We start from the raw sequence: 12,425 nt of genomic DNA, 5'->3' as shown, positions 1-12,425 counted from the left end.
AAAATAGCAGGGATGTCAGTCTGTCTATCATTTCTTCTGACCCTGGTAAAATCAGCCTTATAAGAGAGAGTTTAGAAGTGATAGCAGTGGTTCTGGCTGGGAAGAAGGAGCAGTCGGGTGTCCGATGCTCCAGCGTAACCACACTGCAGTACACAGTGGTCTGAGCTTCCCACAGCGCCAGCGGCTGGCTCCTGTTTCCACACATGACATTACAGAGCCTAATCCTACCGACTGGCCAGAACTGTAAACTAAACAGTCCTAACCACACACACACACACACACACACAGAGACACACACACATACACACACAGAGTGCTGTGTTTTGACTCCAGCTCAACAATAATTAGTCCCCAAATGGCAGTTGACACTAGAATATCTCTCATTGAGACTGACTGAACGCCATTACTACTGGGTTCATATTACTCAGTGCCAGTTACTGTTATTACACACACACTGACACCTTGACTGTTTGCTTCCATGGAAACACATAATGACACTGCTAGACACTTAATGGGACAAATGCTAGTTCTGGGCGAATTAATTGATTCAGTGTTGTTTTGTTGTGGTATTTTTGTTCCTATGTACAGTATTTACATTCATAATTGTGTAGGTTATGAAGCTGTATTTATACTCTATATATACAGTAGATTTAGTATAATAATATATAATACAAATAGAATATATATATTTTACGCTTGTGTTTCTGCTGCATTCCTTTGTTTGTTTCTGATCTGATACATTTTAAATCTTAAATACAAAAACACATATGTTTCACTTTTCTTATTCTGAGAGCTAATGTTTCCCGTGGAGCACATGCTTCTCATCAGTTTGTAGTGGTCCCCATACACTGTAATGTTGAATCTATTTTTGAATCGGCATAATCCTTCATTTATTTATATAATTGTCATCCGTTGTTATTGAGCTCTGCTGTCAGCCACCCTCAACTGCGCGATTAAATTAAATTTGCAAATTAGTCTGGGGCCCTCAACCCTCCCCCAGCTGTGGAACAGGGACATAGTTTCCTCATCTGGATCCTCTTTAAGACACTGTAATCAGTCGAGCAGCTGTGGGGTTTCTAATTGAGATGGTTGATAACCTCCTCACCAACCACAGCCAGGCTCGATAACCAATGACACAATCTGTCATTACCATGCTGCAAGCGGAAAGCTGTGGAAAAAGTTAAATCCCGCAATGCCAGAGCTGCAAATTGCCATATTGTTTGTTTGCAGGCTTTTCACTTCCCGTGTCAGCCACGCAGATACATGTTTGCAAAACAGATTTACCAGTAAGAGAGTTGAGAGAAATAAAAAATGTCCCCAGTGCTGTCATCCTCAGTGCCTTGCCAAACCCCCAGTAATGAGATTAGAGCTCACAGAAGGCAGCCTCCTCTGCCGCATCCTGCTTTCCTCTCCACCTCCCCAAACCCCCCCCATCTCGCCCCCGCCTCCGGTCTTCACTTCCCATTCTCTCCCAGGCTGTAAGACGTGTGTGTCCTGGCGCAATTGAGTGAAAGCAGGCCATGTGGGTGCTGGTGGCTTAGTTTGGGGTTAACACCAGTGACAGCTCCACACAATGGTCCTTTACCCCCACACATCGCTTAGCTCTGAGTGGAGTTCTGCTCACCAGACACTGATGTCATCTACACACCAAAAGGCTCGAAAGCTGGTGGTTGCTTTGTTATGGCTACGTGCACAGCGACAACACTTTCAAACATACGTTCACATTCGTCGAACACATGGTTGGATAGGCAGATAGACAAACTAATTGTTGCCACACAATCATCAGAATTTAAAGGCACATTTTGTATTTGTGCATATGTTCTTTGATAAAATACCTTTCCTTGTTTTATTGTATCTCATAACTGACTACCTAATCTTATTAATATGTGAGGGTTTTTTATTGACGAGAAAAGGAAATTTCCCTGCCCCTCAGTTTCCAATTTATTGAACAAAGTTTTTTTAAAATGTTATATAAAAGGTTGAATTCTTCAAGCTCATGTGGTGGTGACAGGTTTTGCCTCAAATCATGGCTTGTTACTATCTTGACAGCCCTGATTGAACAGATCCTTTCTTGGCTTTCTAGGGTGACTCTGTGCCCGCAGGAGACGACAGTCCGTTCGCCGACACAGTGACTCTGGAGCAGAAGACTAGCAGCATTGGTGGAACCAGCGGGAAGGTCAGCCTTTGGATGCAGTGGATGTTACCCAAGGTCACAGTGAAACTGTTTGCTCCTGATCCAACTGCCAAAAAAACAGGTACCCCAACCATGACATAATGATTTCAGAACATGTTCTATATTGCTGATTGATAATACACAGTGTGTGTTCAAATTTATGTGGATCAAGTTAATGAAATGCTGCACAGGTGTGTAAAATCTCTGCTTTATGTTTATGGCAGCAGCGACAGAAGTCATGAACATGAGCAATGGAAGTGACTTTCTGAATGAACAATAAATTCATTATTTACTATTAAACTAAATTTGAGATCTGATGACGCTGTGTTGTAAGACAATAGAGAAAACTTTCATATGTAAAGTGGGACAAGTTTTTATTGCAAATGTCTGTGTGCAGTGTGCAAGAGCGCAGGAAGCTTTTCAGAGTTTTTACAGTCTTGCTGTATCAACACTTAAAGTGATCAACCCCGACTCTTTCCTCATTCAAATGTTGAGCCCTAAGAGGGAAAAGCAGCTGGAGGGAAGGAGGGATGGAGGGAAAAGACAAATAAATAAATGGGTGATGGATCCCAAGCGAACCGCCTCTTGTCCCGTTTAGATTTACTGGGGCGATGAAAGGCTAGATTTACCTTTAATTGGTGACTGTAATATTTAGCATCTGCCAACCAGATCGCCCAGCTTAAGGTCTTTAATAGTGGAAACGGAATGTTTTGGAGGACATCACAGAGATGGTTTGACTTAGAGACATCCTAAATAGGCATTACTTTGGATTTGGGCTTAATATGTGCCATCTGAGTTGCGAGATGAACTTACCACTGGATTTTCTGTGTGCACCACATTAAGCATGTTATTGAAAACAAAAATTGTGTGTATGCAATATATTAGATGCCTAATATCACGAATACATTCTTGGAGATAAGTAAGCCACAGATATGACTGCAGACAATCTGCTATGATGTAATGTGTTTTTCAACTGCAAAGGAAATAAGATTCTTGTCTCTGCAGAGAAATGGAAAAACAGCTATTCCAGACGTATGGGTTCTTGGGTATAATGTTATGCTATTATGTGTTGGAAGATTAGAGGTAGAAAATCAAGCATGAGTCTCCAGAGGCTCTGCTAAAGGCACAAATCAGTGGTACGCTTTCCTTCTTTTAAGATGAGCCATTTAAGGCGAAGGGACTAAGGGTTTCCAAGAGTCTTACAGGGTGGGTTTAGAAAACTCATACATCAATATCAACACCGTGTTCGGAGAGTATGAGTTTCTGAGTATCTAACAACTTGGGAGAGTTCTTTCCACACAGTATCCACAATAAAGCTGACAAGCCTTGTGTTTCAATTTTAATAAGCCATTAGGAACCTCTGCCTTTCTCAGAATCACCACAAGGCAACAGTACAACAACAACCATAGTTTCACATGCATGAAGTCCATTTTCCCAAGCTAGCCTGTGATTGTGGGACTTTCTCTGTGGAAACAATGAGAGAGAACCAACAGTTAAGCTCACATGTTTGGTTCAATACAAAGTTAATCAGTCCTTCTATGAGGCTTACTCACTTCGCCTGCAGTGGGTGGGTTTGTTTGCACACAAGGTGCTCCGAGACACGCACATACATTTTAATGAATCCACACACAGAGTCTACATGGGCATTCAGTATTGTGTAAACACACATTGGCACACACACACACACACACACACACACACACGCACTCACACACACTTCTCATTATAACAGGATGAAGGATATCTTATTCATGCTTTGCCTTTCAGTATGACTTCCTTAGGCAGCCAGGCAATGTGTATGTGTTTGCATGCTTGTTGTCTGTGTGTATGTGTGTTTGTATGCTTGTGTGTACATAGGCTCTAGCCTTAATCAGCTTTAAAAACACACTGTGTGTCCACTGTGTAAGAACTGACCACAGCAGTTGGATCAGTACCAGGGGTAAAGACCTGGACAGGGTTAGCTATAGTGCAGGTCCTCGTGCCCACTAAAATTAAATTCACACACACAGATGAAACTTCCTCTCCTGAAATCCGAGTTCAGCTGTAAGCCTGTTTGCCAAATGCAATGGGGACCATACAGCACACTAAAACAAAAACAGAGGGAGCTCTGCAAACCCTCGGCATTCATCGATTTGCAAACTAAAGACTGATACACACTTAAGTTGCCTACATGAATGTATGTTCTTTTTCTGTTTTTTTTGTGTTTCTGTCAGAAATCTGTGTCATCAGTGAACTAGAAGACCTGAGTGCCTCAGTAGATGTCCAAGATGTTTACACAAAGATTAAATGTAAAGTTGGCAGCTTCAACATCGACCACTACAGATGCAGGTAGAGTACATCCTGTACATGTAAACACATGTATGCTTCCAGGTATTTTGTTCATCTTTAAGTCTGCAAGCAGGAATGGCTTTGATGACGATGTCAAGTCTAAGTAATATGTCACTAGCAGAAGCAGAAATAAAACTGGCATCCTCCAGTCTCTCTCTCCCCCAGGTCACCCTGCTGCCCCCACACACTTGTTCTCTCACAGTCCCAGAGTGTAAACACACACACTTACCACCAGTACCACTAACACTTTGTCTGTTGCCACTTCTGCTCATTTTGGTGATTTTTCGGATTATCACCTCAGCGTCATCATCTTTCCAGACAGCTGTTGCGGTGCGGACCACAGACAGGCAGAAGGACAGACAGACAGATGGACCAACGGACTAGACGGATGGGCTGAACTGGCCCAACTCTGACTCACAAAACAGAGGAGTTCAGTCAGTCCGTCAGTCATTTTCTCTGAGCCTGCGGTGTCTGAATCGATTCACAGAAACATTAACACGTTGTTAGGGGAGGAAAACCACTGGGCAATGTTCCACTGCATCCTTATGGTAATCTCTCCCAACGTCAATTATGAAAGCATATACTTCAGCCTAGTGAAACTGAAGCTGTGACTAAACATTTTTTTTATGGCCTATACACACACGTTCTTCCCATCAATTAAAGAGTGGTCTCATTTTCGGTATTTAAATCCTTATTTTTTCTTGTATTTCTTCCTCCTTGCCTTGATCGCATTCCTCTGTGATGGAATCAGCAGCTCAGATTGTGTGCTGTGTACGTGCCTGAGGTCTTGCTCTGTTGGAAAGAGGCCGCTTAGCAGGAGGCAATTCCCCCTGTCTTTGTCTGAGGAGATAATGAAACAGCGATCTGTAACACTCCAGCATGTTGCATCCAGCAGACCAGAGCGTGTTTGTAGGTCTGTGTGCCTACGTGCCTGAGTAAATATGTTCCTATAAGTGCCTCCTTCTCTCATCGAGCCAGACAGTGAAAGGGAGATGGACCTTCCTGGGCCCTGAGCCCGCATTGAACCCTATCATTAGCAATCAATGCTCTCGCCACTGAAATGATAATATGTATTGATTCTGATTTGCCAGATTTTTCATCACCTTAGCCGTGTCCTAGGCAGGTCAAAAAGGGACGGAGGCGATAGTGTCTTGGCTTTGAACCTCACTGTCTAGGAAGCTTCTCACAGACCTCCCTGTTTCACTGTAGTCAGATGATTTATATACTGTCAGGCCACATGTGTTACATACAGTGTGGAGTATCAACCTAAGCCAGGACAATGTCAGTGGTTAGACAGTTTTAGAGCGTGAAGGTGTCGTGGGTCATTATATCACACTGCTCTGCTCTCTACAGGTGTGTGTCCAATTGCTTCTGAGACGGAGCCAACCTTAATCTTTTTAGTAGACCTCTATGCCTTCCTAAGTAGATAATGGGTCAATTTTCTCATTTCTAGGTTATTTCAGTTTAATGTGCATTTAACAACGTGGTCTCAACACACTTTTAACCGACCAAAGTTCTGGCAGGCAGAAGCACTCTATCATCTAAGCCAGGTTACAGTCATGGCTGTTTAGGACATAGTGAAGGACCTCTGGGCTTCTGGTGCACTCTAATCTGTATCATCCACACATACAAGAAAGCCCACAGGGGTTGGAGTCCATATTAATCATTCTGAACAGATAATTGTTAGGTATTTCATCACCCAGCCCAGGTTATTTGTGTGCATTGGGTCAGATTAAATCAAGTTTGACGGAGAAAATGTCTCATCTGGCCTCAGCTATCTCACTGCTGGAAAATGAATGGAAAGTTAGATAGGTCAGGCGAACATGGGAGGTGAATATATAATTGAATCCCTGATTGTATCAAAATAGCAGGATAACAAGAAAGGGTGGAGGAGGGAAGGCAAATGACAGAGAGGGAGTCCCCTGGGATAAACGAAATAGGTGGGCGTGGGTGGGGGGCTCACTCATCATATGGAGGTGAAATGAAGGGAAACATTGAAGCAAGGACATGAGTGGGTATTAAACTCAGTAGGAGAGGATTTCTTCTGACCAGGGGGAAGTTTAGAAATTAGGAAGCTTCTTCTTCTCCTTATTTTAGCCAGGGCTCCCCTAGCAATGGCGCTCCTTGAACTGCTCTGAAACGCAGAGATGCCCCCCGAGAGAGGACGGCCGGTGACTGTTCGCCCTTATTCCCTCCAAGGAGCAGCTCACGCAAATTGGAGCTGATGTCTTACAGCTGTTCCACAAATGGCTCGGAGCGAAGGATGACTGGAGAGAAAGCGAGACAGAAAGACACAGAGAGAGAGAGAGAGAGAAGGATGATGGGAGAGATGGAGAGCTGTGGGGGGTCCATATGTATTAGTCACTCTTACAGCTGAGTGGGGAGATTAAAAAAGATATTCACATAAGAACACACACAGAAAGAACCGACTTACGCACACAAGATGAAACACATGCACATCCATTTGCACTTTCCAGTGAGCCTACTCCTCTCTCTCTCTCTCTCTGAACTCTCAGTAATCTGGTGGGGAGTAATGAAGAGGGGGGCAAGTTAACAGAAAGGGGGGGCGTTAACGAAATGATGCAGATGGTGTTGAACCATTTCCATCGTGTGAAACGTTTTGCCATACATGTGTTGTGCATGATTTGGCATCCTGGAGTAACTGTAATAACGCTGTGCATGTATATGTCTATGTGTTTTATATACTGTAGATATGCTGCACTGAGAATGATAATTGTTGTGCCTGTCTTCATGTTAACTTATTTTTAATATCTGCTTTACAGGTGTTCTCTGCTTCTTATGGATGGCCTCCACAAAAAATAATAATGCATAATATTATTTATTTTCATATTATTTCCATAAGTGAATACATGTGTTGCATTTTTATTCATATCTAAAAGCACTGTCTAAAATTCAGTAGGAATGGTCATTTTGCATACATAATTGAGCTGCATTGCGAGTCTAAGTGTATGCCTCTAGGCTGCTGAAAGTTTGATAAAAATGTGGTTCACTTAGCTAAATGCAATTTTGTAACTACTGTTCCCATTAAAGAGATATTATCAGTCCCTGCCACAACAGTATGAGTAGTCCCAGATGCCCAAGTTAAGCTTGGCGTTGTGTGTCTCTCCAGGCCAGGGCAGGGCTGGCACTCTGGTCACTATGAAGGACTCATTCTGCAGTGCAAGGAGACAGCCGTGGTGAGGCCTCTGCCTGTCCCAAACCAGCTATAGCAGCCTTAGGCCGCTATATACTGTTGCCTCTGCCACTCTGCTGCTCCTAATCAAAGGTCCCTCATCTCTGCTCATGCTGGACAGACAGGAAAATAAATGAAGTTAAAAAAAAAACATTGTTTTTGGCTATAACGCAGGGTGTCTGCAAGTGTAATATTTTGATGCAACTTAAAATTTTAATGAAAACAATAAAACTACAAGTAAATTCCATTTATAGTATAAGATTCACCTGTCTCTCCAGTGGCTCTGGTTGGCTATAAATAATTAAGCCAATATAATCTGGTGACAGCCGCCTGTGCGTGTGTGTGCGTGTGTGGGAGGAGGCTAGGACATGGGCCTCCATTCTCTTGTTGACGAACTTTCATTCTGGTGATGGTCTTATACTGGTACCTATCGGATGAAAATGTGTTGGATAGAGCACAGTTTCCATTATTTAAGTAGTTTAATTAAGAATGTACAGATAGATCTAGATACATTTAGATGAATCAAGTATTTTTCTTTTATCTGGTGTATGGGTCATGCATTTAAAGTGCCTCTAAATTGTACTTTTTCCATTAAAAATATTGCTAATCCCAGAATTAAACAGTTGCTCCGATGTCCTTATTATTGGATAGTATAAGACCATTCCACAATATTTCAGCTGGTTCAAGCTCGCGTGACTTCCTTTGGTTTTAATCAGTTTACTCTATATTTAATTTTTCCAAATGATCTTAAAGTTTCATGCTTTTCTGTCTTTTCCCCACCTTTCTCTATCTGTATATATGTAATTACCTTCTCTGTCCCTTCTGCCATCTACTTCCCCTCTCCTCACCTCCAGTACGGAGGAGGGTGTTCGGACCTCAGGCAGCTGTGGAGGAGTGGTCCTCTCTTGCACTGACAAGCTGAACAGACGCACTGTGTTGGTTCGACCCGTCAGCAAGCAAGACACTTTCAGCCACTTCTCTGGCTTTTTCCCTCCTGTAAGAATACAGCTCTTCTCCTTTTTTAGTTGACTCTGCTTAACCTCTAGTAACAGTGGCTTAAAGAGTTCTGTGTGCTCCTCAGAGATGTTACTTAAATTTGGTTTTAAACAATTGTAGCTGCTTGAAATTTTTCACTGGCACTAAACTGTAGTGACAGTAACAATCACAAATGAATAAAAGCTATCACATAATGCTCTAAAGGAAAATGCCTCTTTGTCTCTGAGGAGAATTAGTTTTTTTATCTTTTACATTACTTGTAAGTCTCCTAGAACATCTCCCAAAAGGGTGCAGATTTTATGTTTTTAGAATAATTTAATTTATTAAATTTTCTCATTAGCAGTCCACTGTTACTTGATGTTTTAGCAGACTTTACCCTGGTGTCTTAAACAGATCTGCCTTTCTTTTAATCATGCAGTTGGAGATTATGTTCTTTTACTTAATGAGTATTTCAGTGATTATTCACCTTGTATTTGCTTTGCAAATCACTCATAAGACTGGAGGTCTGGCTTTTCTGATAAATCAGAAATAGTTCAGCCTCAGAAGACAGCTGCAGTTGTAAATTAGTTTTCATAAAGGGGGGGGCGGTGTCTAAATTACTGCACATAATATGAATACATTTGCTCTAGAACCCTTTTCAGCTAGTAGCTTGAGCTTTGCTTTTTGAGATGTATATGCGAACACAGGCTATATGATGATGATATGATATTTTTTTGGTTGAGGTTGAGCCTTTTCCTGAAATGAAAGAGGAAAGTTTTAACCTGATTTTCCAAACTACAAATGTCAAAATTTATATAATGCATTGTTCACAGTAAAATGTAGCCTTTCCAAAAGGATCTGCATCGAAATGAATCTGTATCTGTCCCAGTTTTCTTGATAAAGATTTTAAATTAATAATTTCATAGGATAATTTATATAAATTTATTTATTATTAGTATGTTACTTTTAGGCAGGCTTAAACCTCATCCAAGAAATCAGATGAAAATAATCCTGTACAGCTTAAAAGTGTGATTTCTCCTATGTCACTACTGGCCAGACGGCAGCCAAGGTCCTGGAGGGCTCTCACCAGCAGCACGGCTTCCTGTCCATCACCTACACCCAGGCTGTCACTAAAAATGTCCGTCACAAGCTCACCACCCGGCCTGAGCGGCCAACGCGCAGCGGTGCTACCACTGCCAGTCAGCAGCTGACCGCTGATCCTCTGGCAGACAGCTCACCTCAGTACCTGAGAGAAATCCTGCTGACAGCCCAGCCCTTTGATGTGGTGCTATCCTGTCCCTTATTGGCTACTGTAGCAGGGGTGTTCCAGGTAGAAAAAAAAGGGTGTCAGTGCCTGTAACTGTTTTGTATCTTAAGGCATGACCCCTGTTGGCAATCATCAAGAAAACACACACATATATATATCTGTAGTTGTTTTTTTAAGATGCAAATGTTGACGTTAAAAGCAAAGGTTGTAGAGTTTGCAGAAATTTGGGAAAACTAATAATATAGATATGAATAGTCTTAGTCAAAGGAACCTAAAAGTTAAAATCATGTCATGATCATTATTAATTTACTATTTTTATTTATTTTCAGGCTACAGTACCAAGACGTTACAGAGAGCGTGGGAAGTCAGCAGGTCAGCCAATGCGAAGCCACACACTGACATCTCGGTGTTTGCCTCTCATCTACATCAACACCAGTGTGATCAGGGTCTTCTGCCCCGGAGCACAAGACAAACATGCAGCATCAGGTTAGAGAACTACTCATCGCATATGAAGCCACACTTTTGTTTTGACGTGGAAACCCTTTCAACAATGAGACACATGTCATATGCAGTTTTTTAGATTCTTCAAGTCTGCGGTGCGCTTATGAAAGTCCTTGTCATGGTCGACCAGACATAGCAGAGTCACCACATTGCATAATATGCAAAGACATTTTCTAAGAGAAATAGTTGAAGTTCTGAAGAACCAACCGCAGTTATATACACTTCTCCAGAATATAAAATTGTTGAAATGTCACAGATGGAGGCTTGTTTTGTCTGCAGCTAGTAATTACTAATAGTGGTAAGTCTGCACTTAAGGCCATATAAGGCAGTGTTTTTGTTTAAGCATTTGTAAAATCCTGCATGTGGGATAAATGTATTGACTCTTTACAGTATATGTCCCTCCATATTCAGTTTTATTGGATTTTCTGTGTTTGTCCCAGTAGATCCCCATGTGAAAAAAGAGGACACTCTGGTATTAAAGCTGGCTTCACTCAGCATGGCTCCACAGGCTGACAATCCCCTGACCCGCACTGTGCTGCGAAAAGACATCTACCAGTAAGACAAACTCTCTTCTCACTACAACCTCTCTGCTGAATTGACATCATGGGATTATGTGGTAGACAGAACTTTTACTGTTTTGTCCTTGTTAAGGGGGGCTGGGCATCTTTACAATACATTATGATAGAAGTATATGATGGCCACTCTTACCCTCAGTTAAGTCCTATAAGTTGTTGCAGCAATTGTAGGGTTGATACCGATTGTTACACAGACAGCAAAATGTAACCACTTTTGACCACTCGAAAATTGATTGATGGTCAAAAATCCCTCCAAAATATCACATTAAGACACAAGACTTTGTGGAACACCATAAAAAATTAATTGTGTGATTTGGTGTCCAGAACTGCATAGGGGTTACTTATGGGTACCCATAGAACTTATTTTCATTCAGATATCTTGATATGAGAGGTCTTTAAAAGTGGCTATGCCAGCTTATTGGGCCCCCTTTCTGAACAAGCCAGCATGACATGGTATCGATGGATGCCTTATCCCATCTAGTTTCATGGAATACTAGTACCTTTACTCTAGCTTTAAAACTGTGCCCACTACAGCCTCTGAAAGACAGTAAACAGACCAAAGAAAGGAAGCGGAGATTAAAAGTGCCAATAAAAGAACAAATTTACACGAAATGGTTCTAATAATGTTCCGAGCAGCAAGTGATTAAAACATAGTTCAATCAGTCACACTTAGCTAATCAGTGCATGTTTAAATACATGCAGAATAATCAAACTCCTGCCTAATAAAATCCCTTAAAGAGCATGTTGATTAAAAAAAGAACTGCATATTTCTCTATTTCTCTTCCTGTTTGCTCATATCGTGTCGCCATCTTCAGTACAGATGCATGTTGTAAGACATTAATCACCGAGTCTACCTCACAGTGTTTTACACATTTTAACTGTCTGCTCTGACACCTCCTCTGTGATGACATCGCATCGTGCTCACACACACCGCTGGTAGTATTAGAGCACCGCAAAACATTCTATTTGACCGCATTTCATTAAAGGTGCCACTCAAATTTGTCCAACCTCAAGTCGCATTCCATAAAACCTGTTGTGAGGCGAAGTGTTTTTGGTGTCTGTGTGTGTGTGCATGGGTGCACTTCTGTGTCCTTGGGATGTCCACTGTCTCATGGAAGGTTTTTTTGTGTATAGCGGGTGGCAGCGCCACATAGTGGTTAAGCTGTCACAGCAATGACATAGGGCAATGAGTGACACCTTGGGGGTCCACCGGGCCCTCCAGCTGAAACACAAGACTGTTGACACAAGCCCCCCGTGCCATGTGGATCAAAGCTGCTAGGAAGGGAAAATCTGGACTTCTGAGGGAAATGGCTCTGCGCAAAACACATTTCGCTGCTATAGGCAGCTAAGAGAATCTGGATTGTGTCATAGCTCCCTCGAAACCACAGCCCCACGGTGTGTGTGTGTGTGTGT

General features: G+C 42.0%; 1 protein-coding gene across 4 annotated transcripts in view; it reads left to right on the top strand.

Annotated features, from left to right (window-relative positions):
• Positions 1-12,425, top strand: part of LOC118336017 (vacuolar protein sorting-associated protein 13B-like) — a 313,914-nt gene that overhangs the window by 166,262 nt on the left and 135,227 nt on the right. Inside the window, exons 26-31 of one of the 4 annotated variants that reach the window (XM_035672549.1) lie at positions 2,084-2,255; positions 4,387-4,501; positions 8,549-8,690; positions 9,727-9,999; positions 10,266-10,422; positions 10,878-10,992. In XM_035672549.1, the coding sequence (XP_035528442.1) occupies positions 2,084-2,255; positions 4,387-4,501; positions 8,549-8,690; positions 9,727-9,999; positions 10,266-10,422; positions 10,878-10,992 (974 nt within the window). Of the gene's footprint in view, positions 1-2,083; positions 2,256-4,386; positions 4,502-7,631; positions 7,699-8,548; positions 8,691-9,726; positions 10,000-10,265; positions 10,423-10,877; positions 10,993-12,425 lie in introns of those variants that run through there. The other 3 variants (XM_035672551.1, XM_035672550.1, XR_004797093.1) reach the window with 3 other exon arrangements.

This window comes from Morone saxatilis, unplaced genomic scaffold, assembly GCF_004916995.1.
Source record: "Morone saxatilis isolate NCDOM2014 unplaced genomic scaffold, NCSU_SB_2.0 Contig24, whole genome shotgun sequence".
Classification (NCBI taxonomy): domain Eukaryota; kingdom Metazoa; phylum Chordata; class Actinopteri; family Moronidae; genus Morone; species Morone saxatilis.
This window is presented reverse-complemented; position numbering and strand designations above follow the sequence as displayed.